The 17,628-nt window shown below is 44.8% G+C and overlaps 1 protein-coding gene across 1 annotated transcript in view; it reads right to left on the minus strand.

Moving 5' to 3' along the window:
• Positions 1-1,116: 1,116 nt before the first annotated feature.
• The window catches only part of LOC149450642 (uncharacterized), a 79,895-nt gene continuing 63,383 nt past the window's right edge, over positions 1,117-17,628 (minus strand). The window contains exon 15 of the mRNA XM_089691684.1: positions 1,117-2,531. Within this exon, the coding sequence (XP_089547810.1) occupies positions 1,156-2,531 (1,376 nt within the window). The 3' untranslated portion in view covers positions 1,117-1,155. The remainder of the gene's footprint in view (positions 2,532-17,628) is intronic.

Below are 17,628 nucleotides of genomic sequence, written 5' to 3' on the forward strand. Positions count from 1 at the left end.
TTTTTGCCAAATAGCTTGGCCTTCTACAAGAAGCAGAAAAAAACAGATCTACTGGGAGGGTCAACAGGTAATAAAAATGTTATGAGTGGAGACTTGGAAAAACATAAAACATTTATGCTAATGACAGATTACACCATTTATGTAATTATTGATTTTGCCCATTGTTACACTTTAGTGCCAATGTCTTAGCATTTCCAGGAATAATTAGCGCTCTTTGCTAACTTTGCCCCAAAAAGGGATCCGTTCATTCAGAGTCATTAAGGTGAACCCCAATAAGAGGAATTTCAGTCTCCCAGAAGAAGTGGTAGGAATATGACCGCACACTTAGCACTTTGTAAGTTCAGATCTCTTGCAGTTGTACCGTGTGAATAGTTTATGGAGATGAGCAATAGCTGGACAAAAAAAAAAAGATAACAAGGACATCCAATCTTCACCTGATAGGATCACTTTTGAGAAAACCAGATGAAACATAAGTGGCCAGCTGGGAGTAGGTGGTACTGTTGAATACGTCCCCTAAAACAGCATTAACTCCTTGTTGGAAGGCCTACACCAGCTTAAGAAGTTACTCTCTAACCAAACAGACATCTATCTGGCTGGTATCTCAGCTACAGACCTGCCTGCAAAGCTGTCATCCATGAGAGGAGATGGAACATGGAAAGGAGGCATTGATCATGGGAGAGGAGGTGGAACATGTAATGGGCGTTGTGGTCAAGGTGGGCTTAGCTGGAGCCCTCAAGCCTAGCTTATGATGTATCAGTTCTCAAAAGAACCTGGAATGGACTCTCCTAATGAGTTTTCAGAGGCTTGGCAAGAAGCCATTGGACCCCATCCTAGACTCTGGTACTGAGGCAATGTTGGTCATGTATTGGTTGGTCAGATTCTGGCAATGAAGAAAACACATGGGAACATAGCTCAGTTAGTGAATGATGAAAATGCATTACATGTTCAGTCAATGCTCCATAAAAAAGGATAAAGATGAGAATGATGAGGAATACAGTTCAGTCATTGCTGCTTGTCTGAAGAAATGTCCATAGGTAAAATATTCACAGGCCTTCTAGGTGTGTTTCTGATGGACATAATCACTAAACCCAATGAATCCGATCATTAGAGTCCTGTTTCTTCAAAGTTGTTTTTTTAAGTAGCATCATGTCTTCCCTAGTTTGTGGGAAGACATTGGGCCTGTGAGCCTAATGGGACAGCTGTGACTTCTTTAATATTGCCCCTTCTTCTGGAGTTTCCTCTATGCAGCTCAAGCTTGTGAATCCTCTGGTGATAGATTAGCCCGGCATTACCTGTAAAAGCTTTATCACATTCTGAACATTGATATGGATTCTCTCCAGTGTGAACCCTCTCATGTATGACAAGGTTTCCTCTCTGTTTAAAAGTTTTATCACATTCAGAACATTGATGTGGTTTCTCTCCAGTGTGGATCCTCTGGTGTGTGATAAGATATGACTTGTGTGTAAAAGCTTTGTCACATTCAGAACACTGATATGGCTTCTCTCCAGTGTGAATCCTCTGGTGTGTGATAAGATGTGACTTCTGTGTAAAAGCTTTGTCACATTCAGAACACTGATATGACTTCTCTCCAGTGTGGATCCTCTGGTGTATGAAAAGATTTGACTTGTGTGTAAAAGCTTTGTCACATTCAGAACACTGATATGACTTCTCTCCAGTGTGAACCCTCTGGTGTATGATAAGCTCTTTCTTGGTTAAAAAAGCTTTGTCACATTCAGAACATTGATATGGCTTCTCTCCAGTGTGCATCCTCCGGTGTATGATAAGATTTGACTTGTGTGTAAAAGTTTTGTCACATTCAGAACACTGATATGACTTCTCTCCAGTGTGAACCCTCTGGTGTATGAAAAGATTTGACTTGTGTGTAAAAGCTTTGTCACACTCAGAACACTGATATGGCTTCTCTCCAGTGTGGATCCTCTGGTGTATGATAAGATGTGACTTGTGTGTAAAAGCTTTATCACATTCAGAACACTGATATGACTTCTCTCCAGTGTGGATCCTCTGGTGTATGATAAGATGTGACTTGTGTGTAAAAGCTTTATCACATTCAGAACACTGATATGGCTTCTCTCCAGTGTGGATCCTCTGGTGTATGATAAGACGTGACTTCCGTGTAAAAGCTTTATCACATTCAGAACACTGATATGGCTTCTCTCCAGTGTGGATCCTCTGGTGTGATATAAGATATGACTTCTGTGTAAAAGCTTTGTCACATGCAGAACACTGATATGACTTCTCTACAGTGTGAGCCTTCTGGTGTCTGATAAGATTTGACTTCCATGTAAAAGCTTTGTCACATTCAGAACACTGATATGGCTTCTCTCCAGTGTGCATCCTCTGGTGTCTGATAAGATATGACTTCCATGTAAAAGCTTCGTCACACTCAGAACACTGATATGGCTTCTCTCCAGTGTGGATCCTCTGGTGTCTGATAAGATGTGACTTCCATGTAAAAGCTTCGTCACACTCAGAACACTGATATGGCTTCTCTCCAGTGTGAACCTTCTGGTGTGTGATATGTTTTGCCTCCATTGTAAAATCTTTGTCACGTTCCAAACAAGAAATCGCTTGAAATGACTCCTCTTATGTATACACGGGCTGGACTTTACTGTAAAGCAATTGTCACTTCCAGAACACTGAAATGACTTTTCTCATGTTGTCCTCTGAGGTTGGATCAGTGTTGAAGAGGACCCAAAGCACTTATGACATGTAGAACACGGATATGACTTGTGTCCTGTGTGACTCCTCCAGTGAACTGCAATAAAAACTTTCAGTCAATTAAGACACCCAGATGTTTGGTTTCCCATGTGACTGAGTTGTATTCACAAACACCAGCATGACCGAAAACGTGGCTCATCAATCCACCTGTACAAAAAAAAAAAAAAAAATCAGAATTCTATATAAAGGGCTAAAGTTGGTTTTTATTTTTAATGATCATTAATAAATATATCTTATATATCATCGCAGGCTGTGTCAGCATTATGGTTGTCCTCAAAGGGCCAGTTCTAACTGTAAGACTAGATGTCCAGAGCACCTCACCCCCCCATTACATCAGATGCCAAGAACCCCACACCCACCCTAACATCACCGTGCACCTCCTTTGGGGGCAGAGCGGGAAAGAAGAAAGTGCAGGGTCTGGAGGAGGACCAGAGGAGAAGTTGACTCAATTACCAGAGTCTGCTGAATGCTGAGACCAAGGGAGGTGGAGATGAGGGGATGCTGCAGCTGCACTGAGAAGTACAGGATTTGGTAGAGGAGTTCTTTTCTCCTCTCTGCTGCCGACTGCTGAGACAAGGTGGGGGAGGAGACAAGGGGTACCTGCAGGAGAGGTGCAAGGGCCACATGGAATAACCTAGAGGGCAGGATCTGGATACAGGTGTTTGACACCTGTGTTATATATATAGAAAGCATATGTACATCATCATTTGTATATATATATAGCAGTGATGGCGAACCTTTTTGAGCCCGAATGCCCAAACTGCAACACAAAACCAACTTTATTATGTCAAAGTGCCAACACTGGAATTAATCACTTGCCTACCGGGCACTTCTACCCCCTTCCTGCCCAGGACAATTTTCAGCTTTCAGTGCTGTTGCACTTAACAATGACAATTGTGCGGTCATGCAACACTGTATTCATATGCAATTTTTATCATTTTTTTTCACACAAATAGAGCTTTTTTTGGTGGTATTTAATCACCACTGAGTATTTTATTTTTTGCACTATAAATGAAAAAAGAGCAAAAAATTAAAAACATAAAAGGTTTCCTTTGCTTCTATTCTAAAATTTTGCAAACAGGTAATATTTCTTCTTTGATGTGCGTTGGTGAGGCTGCACTGATAGGCAGCACTGATGGGCATTAATGAGGCGGCACAGATAGGTAGCACTGATGAGGCGGCACTGGTGATGCACTGATATGAAGGAAATGATGGGCACTGATAACCGGCACTGACTGATAGCACCAACTGGAGGCACTGACAGACGGCACTGACTGGCGGAACTGCTGGGCATCATTGATGGGTGGCACTGATGGGCGGCACTGATGGGCAGCACTGATGGGCGGCACTGACAAGTGGCACTGCTGGGCAGCACTGACAGGCGACTCCGCTGGGCACTGATGGATGACACTGCTGGGCGGCATTGCTGGGCCCTTCTGAATGGCACTGATAATCAGTGCTCTGATTATTAGTGCAGATTTCCCGTCACATTTGCGGGTTATCTGCAGTACTTTCTTCAATCTGTGACAGCGTGCAGCCGATAACCAGCAACTCTATTTACACTGTGATCAGCTGTGTCATTGGATAGAGTTGATCACGTGGTAAAAGGCTGCTGTGATTGGCCTTTTACCTTATCACGTGATCAGCTGTATCCGTAGGACACAGCGATCACTGGCAGTGCAGGGTGTGTGCCACTGGGTTCGCGTTGTGGGACGCCCTCCCAGAACTAGACAACCGTGCTGTAGCCATCTTTTGGCTATAGCATGGTTGGCAAGCAGTTAACCACTTGCCTACAGGCACTTCTACCCCCTTCCTGCCTACAGGCACTTCTACCCCCTTCCTGCCTACAGGGCACTTCTACCCCCTCCCTGCCTACTGGGCACTTCTACCCCCTCCCTGCCTACAGGGCACTTCTACCCCCTCCCTGCCTACAGGGCACTTCTACCCCCTCCCTGCCTACAGGGCACTTCTACCCCCTTCCTGCCTACAGGGCACTTAAACCCCTTTCCTGACTACAGGGCACTTCTACCTCCTTCCTGCCTACAGGACACTTCTACCCCCTTCCTGCCTACAGAGCACTTCTACCCCCTTCCTGCCCCCCGGGCACTTCTACCCCCTTCCTGCCCACCGGGCACTTCTACCCCCTTCCTGCCTACAGAGCACTTCTACCCCCTTCCTGCCTACCGGGCACTTCTACCCCCTTCCTGCCTACAGAGCACTTCTACCCCCTTCCTGCCCCCCGGGCACTTCTACCCCCTTCCTGCCCACCGGGCACTTCTACCCCCTTCCTGCCTACAGAGCACTTCTACCCCCTTCCTGCCTACCGGGCACTTCTACCCCCTTCCTGCCTACAGAGCACTTCCACCCCCTTCCTGCCTACTGGGCACTTCCACCCCCTTCCTGCCTACAGGGCACTTCCACCCCCTTCCTGCCTACCGGGCACTTCTAACCCCTTCCTGCCTACAGAGCACTTCCACCCCCTTCCTGCCTACCGGGCACTTCTACCCCCTTCCTGCCTACAGGGCACTTCTACCCCCTTCCTGCCTACCGGGCACTTCTACCCCCTTCCTGCCTACAGGGCACTTCTACCCCCTTCCTGCCTACAGGGCACTTCTACCCCCTTCCTGCCTACAGGGCACTTCTACCCCCTTCCTGCCTACAGGGCACTTCTACCCCCTTCCTGCCTACTGGGCACTTCTACCCCCTTCCTGCCTACTGGGCACTTCTACCCCCTTCCTGCCTACAGAACACTTCTACCCCCTTCCTTACCAGGCCAATTTTCAGCTGTCAGCGCTGTCACACTTTGATTGACAATTGCGCGGTCATGCAAGATTGTACCCATATGAAATTTTTATCATTTTTTTCTCACAAATAGAGCTTTCTTTTGGTGGTATTCAGTTTCTGCTGGGAACTTTACTTTTTGTGCTATAAGCAAAAAAACTGCAAAAAAATTTGAAAAAAAAAAAGTTTCTTTGTTTCGATTATAACATTTTTCAAACAGGTAATTTTTCTCCTTCACTGATGTGCGTTGATGAGGCAGCACTGATGGGCACTGATAGGCGGCACTGATAGGCAGCACTGAAGGGCACTGATAGGTGGCATTGATAGGCGGCACTAATGAGGTGGCACGGATAGGCGGTACTGATAGGCAGCACTAATGAGGTGTCACAAATAGGTGGCGCTGATATGCGGCACTGATAGGCCACACTGATAATGGGTACTGATAGAGAGCACTGATAGGTGGCACTGACTGACATCACTGCTGGGCACTGACTGGCACAACCACTGGGCATTGACTGGTGGCACTGACTGGCAGCACTGCTGGGCTGCACTGATGGGCACTGGTGGGTGGCACAGGTGGGTGGAACTACTGGGCACAGGCAGGTGGCACTTCTGGGCACAGGCAGGCGGCACAGGAGGGCACAGGTGGGTGCATTGCTGGGCACAGGTGGGCGGAACTTGTGTGTGGCACTGCTGGGCACCGATCATCACTGATGATCAGTGCCCTGATGATTGGTGCTGATCCCCGCTCTGACAACTGCTGGTTTTCGGCAGTACTTTCCTCACGATCTGACACCGTGAGGAAAGTGCAGCCGAAAACTGGCATTTGCATTTCCCGGTGATCAGCGTGTCATTGGACACGGTTGATCACGTGGTAAAAGGCAGCTGTGATTGGCCTTTCACCACGTAACGTGATCAGCTGCGCCCAGTGCGCGCCCCTAGGGGCGCGCAGGAGAGCGCGTTCTGGGAGGACGTCATATTACGCCCTCCCAGAACTGGCCGGCCGCAGTGCAGCCATCATTCGGCTATCTGCGGTCGGCAAGTAGTTAATCTCACCTCTGGCAGTGTCTGTGTAGCTTCCAACCCAGCAGCTCATTCCCATCCACGCTGAACACGTCGCCCCTGGCCCGGAGCAGTGTGGGAGCCTCTTCCTCTCTTCCACGCCCATCCACGCTACATCACCCCTGGTGCCAGATCCGCATAGGAGCCGTTTCCTCTCATCCATGCCCACCCTGGCCCCAGAGACATGTGGGAGATGTAGTTCGATGGGGGTCCAGTGTGGACGAGATCTGGATGGCCGGTCACTGTGCGTGGTCCGTGTGTGCTCATCTTCCTCTTCTTCCTGGCGTGCCCACTGAGATGGCTCTGCGTGCCATAGGTTCGCCATCACTGATATATATATATATATAATATTTTTTTTTTAATTAAACTAAATTGTATTATTTAAGTTTTTAAGTGCACACAGTATATCCAACATTCAGCCCAGACAATGGAGTCATACATTCTCATGTATAAGCAGTTGTGGCAATGTTACAGATCATACAGAACAATAACTTGCTTTGTCTCTGGTGTCACTTTTACTTTCTATAAACAAATGAAAAGAGAAATAAGAAGCAACGTAGAACAATTCACCTGTACATGGCAAGTAACTCTCTCCAGTACATACATAGATAGCTGACTCCGTTCAAGTAGGCCTGTGTCTACAGGATCATACACCAAGTATCGGCCTCCAATGTAGTTACCATTTAGTAGGGTACAGTTGGCTGGTCCATTTTTAGGGGCCTAAAAAAGTTAAACCTATAAAAAGCTATGACAAATGAAGTATGGGGAGTGAGTACCGGAGTATCCAGCCAGTTCTGCCGAAGAGAGATAAGTCTCGGACGGTACAGATATCCCCCAAATGTCAGGACGGTACAGATATCCCCCAAATGTCAGGACGGTACAGATATCCCCCAAATGTCAGGACAGTACAGATATCCCCCAAATGTCAGGACAGTACAGATATCCCCCAAATGTCAGGACAGTACAGATATCCCCCAAATGTCAGGACGGTACAGATATCCCCCAAATGTCAGGACGGTACAGATATCCCCCAAATGTCAGGACGGTACAGATATCCCCCAAATGTCAGGACGGTACAGATATCCCCCAAATGTCAGGACGGGACAGATATCCCCCAAATGTCAGGACGGGACAGATATCCCCCAAACGACCTCTTTTTTCAAAGTAGTCTGACGTATTTCATAAGAGGCACGGCAAGTTTTTTGAAGTTGTAATTTTTTTGTCATAATTTTCAGGAAATGAAAAAATGAAAAAAAATGATTTTCACTATTTTTTTTTTTTTACATCCTGTCACCAGTGCAGTACAGTGTCATCATATAACTGGCATGGCGGTGATCAGGGACACTGACTGGTGACAGCACGAAAAAAAAAAATATAATTTTTTTCAATTTTTTTTAATTGTTTTATTATTTTTAATTTTTTATTACATTTTTTTCTCTTTTTATGATTTTTTTTCATTTTTCACTATGACCAAAGTAGTATAATACCATAGTAACATTGTACTACTTTGGGGAAGTGATCAGTATTTTTTTTTTTTACACAATTTGCTTATAGCAAAGAATTACTTTGCTATAAGCAAGCATTTACCTGAATGACATCGATTCATTCAGGGTTTTTTTTGTGCTTAGCTGTGATTTGGCCAAGGCTAATCACATGACACAGCTGGGCTGTGATTGGCCCAGCTTGTGCATGTGATCTATGTGACCATTCACAGCTAGACACACTTGTATACAATGGATGGCGTGAAATGAAGCCATCCATTGTATATAACTGGCATGTGACCTGCAGATTGGTCACAGCAGGTCACATGGTACTGGCAAAGGGGCCGGTACACAGATCTGTCATCGGCCGTATCTGAGGTACACAGCTGGTGACAGATCGCACCGCAGTGGGCATGCGCAATGTGTGCTCCGGAAAGGACGCCATATGATATCCACCCGGATGGATGAGCTTTTCATCCAGCCACCATCTGCCTATAGGCTGGGTGGCAACGTGTTAAACTGGAGGGGGTGATCTCAGTGGAAAGAGTGTCTTGAGTGGGGGAGGGGTGACAACACTAGGGGAGAGAGTGTCCTCGGAAGGGGAGGGGGAAGGGTGTCCCCAGTGCAGGAAAGGAAGGGGAAGGGGTGTCTTCAAAGGAGGAAAAGAGGGGAATGGAGTATCTTCAGTGGAGAGGGTGTCTTTAGTGGGGGAGGGGTGTCCTCTGTGGGTGGGAAAGGGGGAGTTCTTAGTGGAGGAGGGGAAGGGTTTGTTGGGTAAATGACACCAGATCAAAGTCCTCCTGAGAAGTTCCTAAAAAAACAACTGTCTTGTCTATGTAAAAATATAACTTTAGCTGAATATTAGAAAGCACGGCGTATTCTGAGGGGGCTAGGAGGTAAACTGGCCCCAGCTTAGTTTGCGGACAGGGAGGAGTCCAGTGGTCTGTTTGCGGACAGGGAGGAGTCCAGTGGTCTGTTTGCGGACAGGGAGGAGTCCAGTGGTCTGTTTGCGGACAGGGAGGAGTCCAGTGGTCTGTTTACGGACAGGGAGGAGTCCAGTGGTCTGTTTGCGGACAGGGAGGAGTCCAGTGGTCTGTTTGCGGACAGGGAGGAGTCCAGTGGTCTGTTTACACAAGTCCTAAACAAGAGCTCCATTGTTCTCGGAGTTTAATTTCTCCAGAAGGAAGAACCTGGTCTGGCTGTACAGATCACACAGGTGGAGTCTACACTGCAGTCTGCATTGTCAGCCGAGCAGCTGAAGGAGTCCAACATCTAAACGTCTACTAATCAGGCGTACTCTTGGAGCACCACCTACACAAGACTCACCTCGTCCATCTAGACTGCTCACTAGAGCTTCTTCTACAGCCTCTGACCCATCACTTCCCTCCTCTGCTGGAGGCACTTTATTAGGATCTATAGAGGGACAACACCAGCCTCGTATTGTCCATCAGAATCAAGGAAACAGCAGAGATCCGGCCACAGGGGAGGTAGGAAACATCAACGCTGCAACAAGGGATCTCCCACTCATCCAACCATCCCAACAGATGATTCATCATCAACAGAAATAGATGGAATTGTCACCTTCTCCTCAGCTGGACTGACATCGGGGAAGATGGACCTTCTGGGGAAAGGTTTGGGCTTCAGCCCTAAAGGTATCATGAAGACGTTATTGTTGGCTCAGGACTTGTATAGATGTGTCAGGAATATTAGATTGAAGGGACATTATTCTTGGAGAGGTGATATTGAGGGATCATCTGTAGTCACATCACTGAGTAGGTCTGTCTGAGGTTGACAGACAAAATGGAAGTTTCCACCACCCACTACATATGCAGCAGCAGAAATGTTTCTTCATTTGGATGATAAAGATGGTAAAGTATGACAGTCTATAATCAGGAACTCTGGGGTCATATCCTAATAATGGCACCATTGAGGAGAAAGGTGCATTGCCATCATTAGCAGCAAGGTGAGGTATAACACTGAAGCCAGCTGATAAGGGGGGATGGGTGGTCATTATGGACACAGCATGTGATGACAATGAGACACTGGAGAGTGCAAAGTCTGGTGCAGCTCTGCATGGGAACCAATCAGCTTCCAGGTTTATGGTCAAAGCTTAATTGAACAAGCTGAAGTCAGAACCTGATTGGCCCCCATGCACAGCTGCCCCAGATTTTGCACACTCCAGTTTTAGTAAATCAGCCCCATTGTGTCCATCTGAGATGGTTTGTGGCAGATCCCGGGTTGTGGGTTCCATTCAGTACAATGTCTTTGGGTTCTCTTGCTAGTTGACTGCCCCCTTGTTAGTTGAGGTGTTTGTAGTCATAGAGGTGTTGGGTCATGATGGAATGATGTTGTGTCAGGTGAATGGTAGGCTCTGACCTGGTTTTATCTGCCAGCTCTGTGTTGATTCGCTGAGTTTTCTATTGTTTGTTATGTCCATCCTTGGAATTAGGGAGGACAGTATGATGTTGGAGTGAGGACATTTTTGTTGTGTGGTCTCTGTTAGTTGTAATAGTTTATTCTCAGAGGTTTCCTTTTGTCCCTGGAGGATGTTTGGGTCGGTGTGTATGATGATATGTTTGGGTCGGTGTGTATGATGATACGTTTGGGTCGGTGTGTATGATGATACGTTTGGGTCGGTGTGTATGATATGTTTGGGTCGGTGTGTATGATGATACGTTTGGGTCGGTGTGTATGATATGTTTGGGTCGGTGTGTATGATGATACGTTTGGGTCGGTGTGTATGATGATACGTTTGGGTCGGTGTGTATGATGATACGTTTGGGTCGGTGTGTATGATGATACGTTGGGGTCTGTGTGTATGATGATATGTTTGGGTCGGTGTGTATGATGATATGTTTGGGTCGGTGTGTATGATGATATGTTTGGGTCGGTGTGTATGATGATATGTTTGGGTCGGTGTGTATGATGATATGTTTGGGTCGGTGTGTATGATGATATGTTTGGGTCGGTGTGTATGATGATATGTTTGGGTTGGTGTGTATGATGATACGTTTGGGTCTGTGTGTATGATGATATGTTTGGGTCGGTGTGTATGATGATACGTTTGGGTCGGTGTGTATGATGATACGTTTGGGTCGGTGTGTATGATGATATGTTTGGGTCGGTGTGTATGATGATACGTTTGGGTCGGTGTGTATGATGATACGTTTGGGTCGGTGTGTATGATGATACGTTTGGGTCGGTGTGTATGATGATACGTTTGGGTCGGTGTGTATGATGATATGTTTGGGTCGGTGTGTATGATGATATGTTTGGGTCGGTGTGTATGATGATATGTTTGGGTCGGTGTGTATGATGATATGTTTGGGTCGGTGTGTATGATGATATGTTTGGGTCGGTGTGTATGATGATATGTTTGGGTCGGTGTGTATGATGATATGTTTGGGTCGGTGTGTATGATGATACGTTTGGGTCGGTGTGTATGATGATACGTTTGGGTCGGTGTGTATGATGATACGTTTGGGTCGGTGTGTATGATGATACGTTTGGGTCGGTGTGTATGATGATATGTTTGGGTCGGTGTGTATGATGATACGTTTGGGTCGGTGTGTATGATGATATGTTTGGGTCGGTGTGTATGATGATATGTTTGGGTCGGTGTGTATGATGATATGTTTGGGTCGGTGTGTATGATGATATGTTTGGGTCGGTGTGTATGATGATACGTTTGGGGTTGGTGAAATACGGATCATTGATGACTCCTATCACTTGTTCAGTCGTTGGACTTGAATTTTGTTGTCTTGTTCCTGGGAAGAGCCGTTTGGTGTTTAGATATTTCCCATTGGAGTCTATTAATAACAATAAGAATCAGGAGATTGTTGGCTGTTCTTGTGGTTTGATGACTGTTTGTAGGGATGGGCTTCATGGTCCAGTTGAACCTAAGTTTGATTTTGAACATGGGCCGTTCGTGTGTTCGGCAAACACAAAGGGTACGGGCATTCAGTGGGTTGTTTGCCCACCATGCCCCACAATGCACTGCGCCCTGATAGTGCATTGTGATAGGACAAAGCAATGCACCTAACCACAAGTCAGGTGTAATACTTTGACCAATCACAGTGCGTGGTGATGTCACAAGGGGGCGGGGTATATAAAAACTGTTGTCACAGGTGCAGCTGTCAGACAGCCAGGAGCCAGCATAGCTTTTTCCCCCTTTTTTGGGTAGCGATGGCGGCGGCATCGTGATTGATGTTTGGATCTACTTTGGGGGACATTTTTTAAAATGTTTATTTTCAATAAAGGACTTGTTAAAGACTGTCTCCTGTCATTTTCTACACTTTTTCTGTGAATGGGTAGCAGTACCATATACCGCCTACTCATTTACATAGGCGGGGGGGCCAGGATCTTTGGGCCCCCTTGTTAAAGGGGGCTTCCAGATTCCAATAAGCCCCCCAGGTTACAGACCCCCACAACCACAGGCTACGGTTGTGGGAAAGAGGCCTTTGTCCCCATCAATATGTGGACAAGGTGCTTTGGGGGGCTCCCGACCCAAGGCACCCCACCATGTTGCGGGCATGTGGCCTGGTATGGTTCAGGAGAGGGGGTGCTCACCTCCTGATATGGATTTTTGGGGGACCCCCATGCCATTTATAAAAATATTATTGGCATAGAGGGTTCCTCTCAAAATCCATACCAGTCTCGAAGTGCTTGGTATGGATGAGAGGGGGACAACAAGCTGTTTTTTTTTTAATTGATGGGCAGTGCTGACAATTCTTTTGACATTCAGCTGTCGGCAGGGAGCCCCACTGACACCAGGAACATGAATGAATGTCTCACTACTAAAATACCGCGTGACGTCATCATATAACTCATGCCGGATATTAGTAACTGAGCGGGATCTTCATACTCAGATGCGGTAAGACACCTCTCAGTCCTTCGTGTTCGACATTCACTGTAGAACATTCTGTAGGTTCAGATGTTTGACCGCGACCTGAACAGGGGGGTGTTCGGCCATCACTATTTGTGGTCTCAGGATTAGTAGAGTTGTCTTGGCTATTGCTGGTCTTTGTTACATTTCGGAAGCTGATTGGTCTCACCGGTCTGTTGTTCCTTGATGGGTACTTTGTATAAATCATCCTCTTTGATTCTCTTTCCTGATTGTTGAGCTCCATTTGTATCTTTGGTGTCATTATCTCTTCCCTCAGTTGAGGGTTTTCTTGGTGTAATTGTTACATTTTAGACTGAATTTCTAGGATAGATCTGTGGGGGTATTTTTAGTGTTTTTAGCTCCTCTCTCAGCTTCTCATTTACATTTTCTCACCTTCTTTTAATTGAACAAAGTCTCTCCCTAGCTGAGATTAAGCTTGTAATTTTTGGATCCTTAGATGTACTTTCTGAACGAACCTGCAAATCGAATCCAAGCATTCTGGTTATCAACTCATACTCCCACCAGGCATGGATTGAGCAGGTGAACTCCACATTAATACATGAAAACCTAACTTCTCCTAGGAGACTTATGGCTCTCTGGCAGAACTGGCTGGATACTCCGGTACTCACTCCCCATACTTCATTTGTCATAGGTTTTTATAGGTTTAACTTTTTTAGGCCCCTAAAAATGGACCCGGCCAACTGTACCCTACTAAATGGTAACTACATTGGAGGCCGATACTTGGTGTATGATCCTGTAGACACAGGCCTACTTGAACGGTGTCAGCTATCTATGTCTGTACTGGAGAGAGTTACTTGCCATGTACAGGTGAATTGTTCTACGTTGCTTCTTTTTTCTCTTTTCATTTGTTTATAGAAGGTAAAAGTGAAACCAGAGACAAAGCAAGTTATTGTTCTGTATGATCTGTAACATTGCCACAACTGCTTATACATGAGAATGTATGACTCCATTGTCTGGGCTGAATGTTGGATATACTGTGTGCACTTAAAAAAAATGTCTTAAATACTATTTAATTTAATAAAAAAAATATAATACACACATATATATATATATATATATATATATATATATATATATATATATATACACAATGATGTACATATGCTTTCTATATATATCTGGATCTGGCTCTCTAGTTTATTTCATGTGGCCCTTGCACCTCTCCTGAAGGTACCCCCTTGTCTCCTCCCCCACCTTGTCTCAGGAGTCGGCAGCAGAGAGGAGAATAGAACTTCTCTGACAAATCCTGCACCTCTCAGTGCAGCTGCAGCATCCCCTCATCCTCACCTCCCTTAGTCTCAGCATTCAGCAGACTCTGGTAATTGACTCAACTCCTCCTCTGGTCCTCCTCCAGACCCTGCACTTTCTCTTTCCCGCTCTGCCTCCAAAGGAGGTGCACGGTAATGTTAGGGTGGGTGTGGGGTTCTTGGCATCTGATGTAATGGGAGGGTGAGGTGCTCTGGAGATCTAGTCTTACAGTTACAACTGGCCCTTTGAGGACAACCATAATGCTGACACAGCCTGCGATGATATATAAGATATATTTATTAATGATCATTAAAAATAAAAAACAACTTTAGCCCCTTTATATAGAATTCTGATTTTTATTTTTTATTTTTTGTACAGGTGGATTGACGAATCACGTTTTCGGTCATATTGGTCTTTGTGAATACAACTCGGTCACATGGGAAACCAAACGTCTGGGTGTTGTAATTGACTGAAAGTTTTTATTGCAGTTCACTGGAGGAGTCACACAGGACACAAGTCATATCCGTGTTCTAAGTGTCATAAGTGCTTTGGGTCCTCTTCAACACTGATCCAACCTCAGAGGACAACATGAGAAAAGTCATTTCAGTGTTCTGGAAGTGACAATTGCTTTACAGTAAAGTCCAACCCATGTATACATAAGAGGAGTCATTTCAAGTGATTTCTTGTTTGGAACGTGACAAAGATTTTACAATGGAGGCAAAACATATCAAACACCAGAAGGTTCACACTGGAGAGAAGCCATATCAGTGTTCTGAATGTGACAAAGCTTTTACAAGGAAGTCAAATCTTATCAGACACCAGAAGGTTCACACTGGAGAGAAGTCATATCAGTGTTCTGAATGTGACAAAGCTTTTACAAGGAAGTCAAATCTTATCAGTCACAAGAGGATTCACACTGGAGAGAAGTCATATCAGTGTTCTGAATGTGAAAAAGCTTTTACACAGAAGTCACATCTTATCATACACCAGAGGAGGCACACTGGAGAGAAGCCATATCAATGTTCTGAATGTGACAAAGCTTTTACAAAGAGGTCACATCTTATCACACACCAGAGGATTCACACTGGAGAGAAGTCATATCAGTGTTCTGAATGTGGAAAAGCTTTTACATGGATGTCATGTCTTATCAGTCACAAGAGGATTCACACTGGAGAGAAGTCATATCAATGTTCTGAATGTGAAAAAGCTTTTACACAGAAGTCAAATCTTATCATACACCAGAGGAGGCACACTGGAGAGAAACCACATCAGTGTTCTGAATGTGACAAAGCTTTTTTAACTAAGAGCGAGCTTATCCTACACCAGAAGGTTCACACTGGAGAGAAGCCATATCAATGTTCTGAATGTGACAAAGCTTACACACAGAAGTCACATCTTATCACACACCAGAGGATTCACACTGCAGAGAAGTCATATCAGTGTTCTGAATGTGGCAAAGCTTTTACACATAAGTCAGATCTTATAGCACACCAGAGGGTGCACACTGGAGAGAAGCCATATCAATGTTCTGAATGTGACAAAGCTTTTACAGGTAATGCCGGGCTAAGCTATCACCAGAGGATTCACAAGCTTGAGCTGCATAAAGGAAACTCCAGAAGAAGGGGCAATATTAAAGACGTTGCAGCTGTCCCATTGGGCTCACAGGCCCAATGTCTTCCCACAAACTAGGGAAGACATGATGCTACTTTTTAAAAAAAAAAAAAAAAAAAACTTTGAACAAATAGGACTCTAATGATCGGATGCATTGGGTTTAGTGCTTACAGTATGTCCATCAGAAACACACCTAGAAGGCCTGTGAATATTTTACCTTTGGACATTTTTAAAGACAAGCAGCAATGACTGAACTGTATTCCTCATCATTCTCATCTTTATCCTTTTCTATGGAGCATTGACTGAACATGTAATGCATTTTCATCATTCACTAACTGAGCTATGTTCCCATGTGTTTTCTTCATTGCCAGAATCTGACCAACCAATACATGACCAACATTGCCTCAGTACCAGAGTCTAGGATGAGGTCCAATGGCTTTAGGTTATGTTGCCCCTCCCCCTTCATATCTGCAAAGGAAAGCCTCAATTTCTCCCAATACTCCCCTGGCCTTTTCAGTGAAAAGAAACATTTTCTCTGGATTGGAGATGCTTTATGCAGTGACCCCTTCATAGACGGGATGGGGAAATCTAAGATAAGTAAGATGAAATTGTGTACTGGAGTCATGGATCAGATAACCAATGACACCATTGTTGTTATATCAGATCTGACAGCAGAAGTGGCTCCACCACCTAAGGTGGTGTCACAGAACTGCTTGGCAGCTGACTATCTCTTGGCAGACCAAGGTGGAGTCTACAAATGATGTCAGATGGAGAGTGTTGTACATTTATATTAGATCATGAGGATCTCAGAAGGGGATATCTACACAAGATAAAGGAGTTCCAACAGGAACCTGGGTGGGGGGAGGTGGGATCCAATGTTTTGGATGGGTTTAATTGGAACCTGGTTGAGTAATATGGTGGGTTTGCTTCTTAAGCCATTAGTTGCTACCATAGTTTTAATTTTGAAATGTTATATATTGCTGTATTTTCTTTCACTGCCAGAGTTTATTTTGCTTTTTTTAAAGTTAAATTCACATTTTAGGCCATATGATTAGTTAAAACCCCAAACATTTCTTTTACTTTCTGAAAGCAGAGACTCTGGAGAATATAATGGTGGTAGTTGACATTTTTTATGCCCCAGAATATTAGCACAGCTGTTTATCAAATGCATATTTTCTGTAAAAAACACTAAAGATAATGTTAGTGCACAAAGAACACAATATATGACCCAATTTGTTTGGTGAAATATAAAATATGGGGTTGGCATCAAGTATATAGATACCAAACATGTCAAACTTTACAAACTGCGTACTTGTGAAACGGTGACAAACTTCAGTACCAAAAACTGTTCAAAGGTGACGCTTTAAGAGCCTTTATAGGTTATCAGTTCAGATAGTTATCCGTGAACGATGTCCTCAGAATGATTGTTCTCACTCTCACTTGTGCAATGATTTGTAAAATGTGTTGTGTGATTTTTGTGGGTTTTTATTTTTATAGTGTTACTTTAATTTTTTTTCAACTCTTCTTTTCACTTAACATGGCTTTTACCAGATGAGTTCATAGCCCCCCCGTGATACGTATTTCTGGTCACAGGTCTTCTTTAAAGAGACATCAGAACATTATTAGACCCCCAATGTCACCTCTGTACCCCAAGAAAGATGGTCAAGCACAGATCATGCCTAATCAGCTCCTTCCCAAACTATAGTGACTGGAGAATGACAGCACTGAACCCAGAAATGACATAATCTCCCACCTCCCACATCCATTCACTGAAGGGGAGATCAGATGTTTGCTGATCTT

This window comes from Staurois parvus, unplaced genomic scaffold, assembly GCF_062004578.1.
Source record: "Staurois parvus isolate SC_StPar_1 unplaced genomic scaffold, SC_StPar_1.0 ptg000569l, whole genome shotgun sequence".
Classification (NCBI taxonomy): Eukaryota; Metazoa; Chordata; class Amphibia; order Anura; family Ranidae; genus Staurois; species Staurois parvus.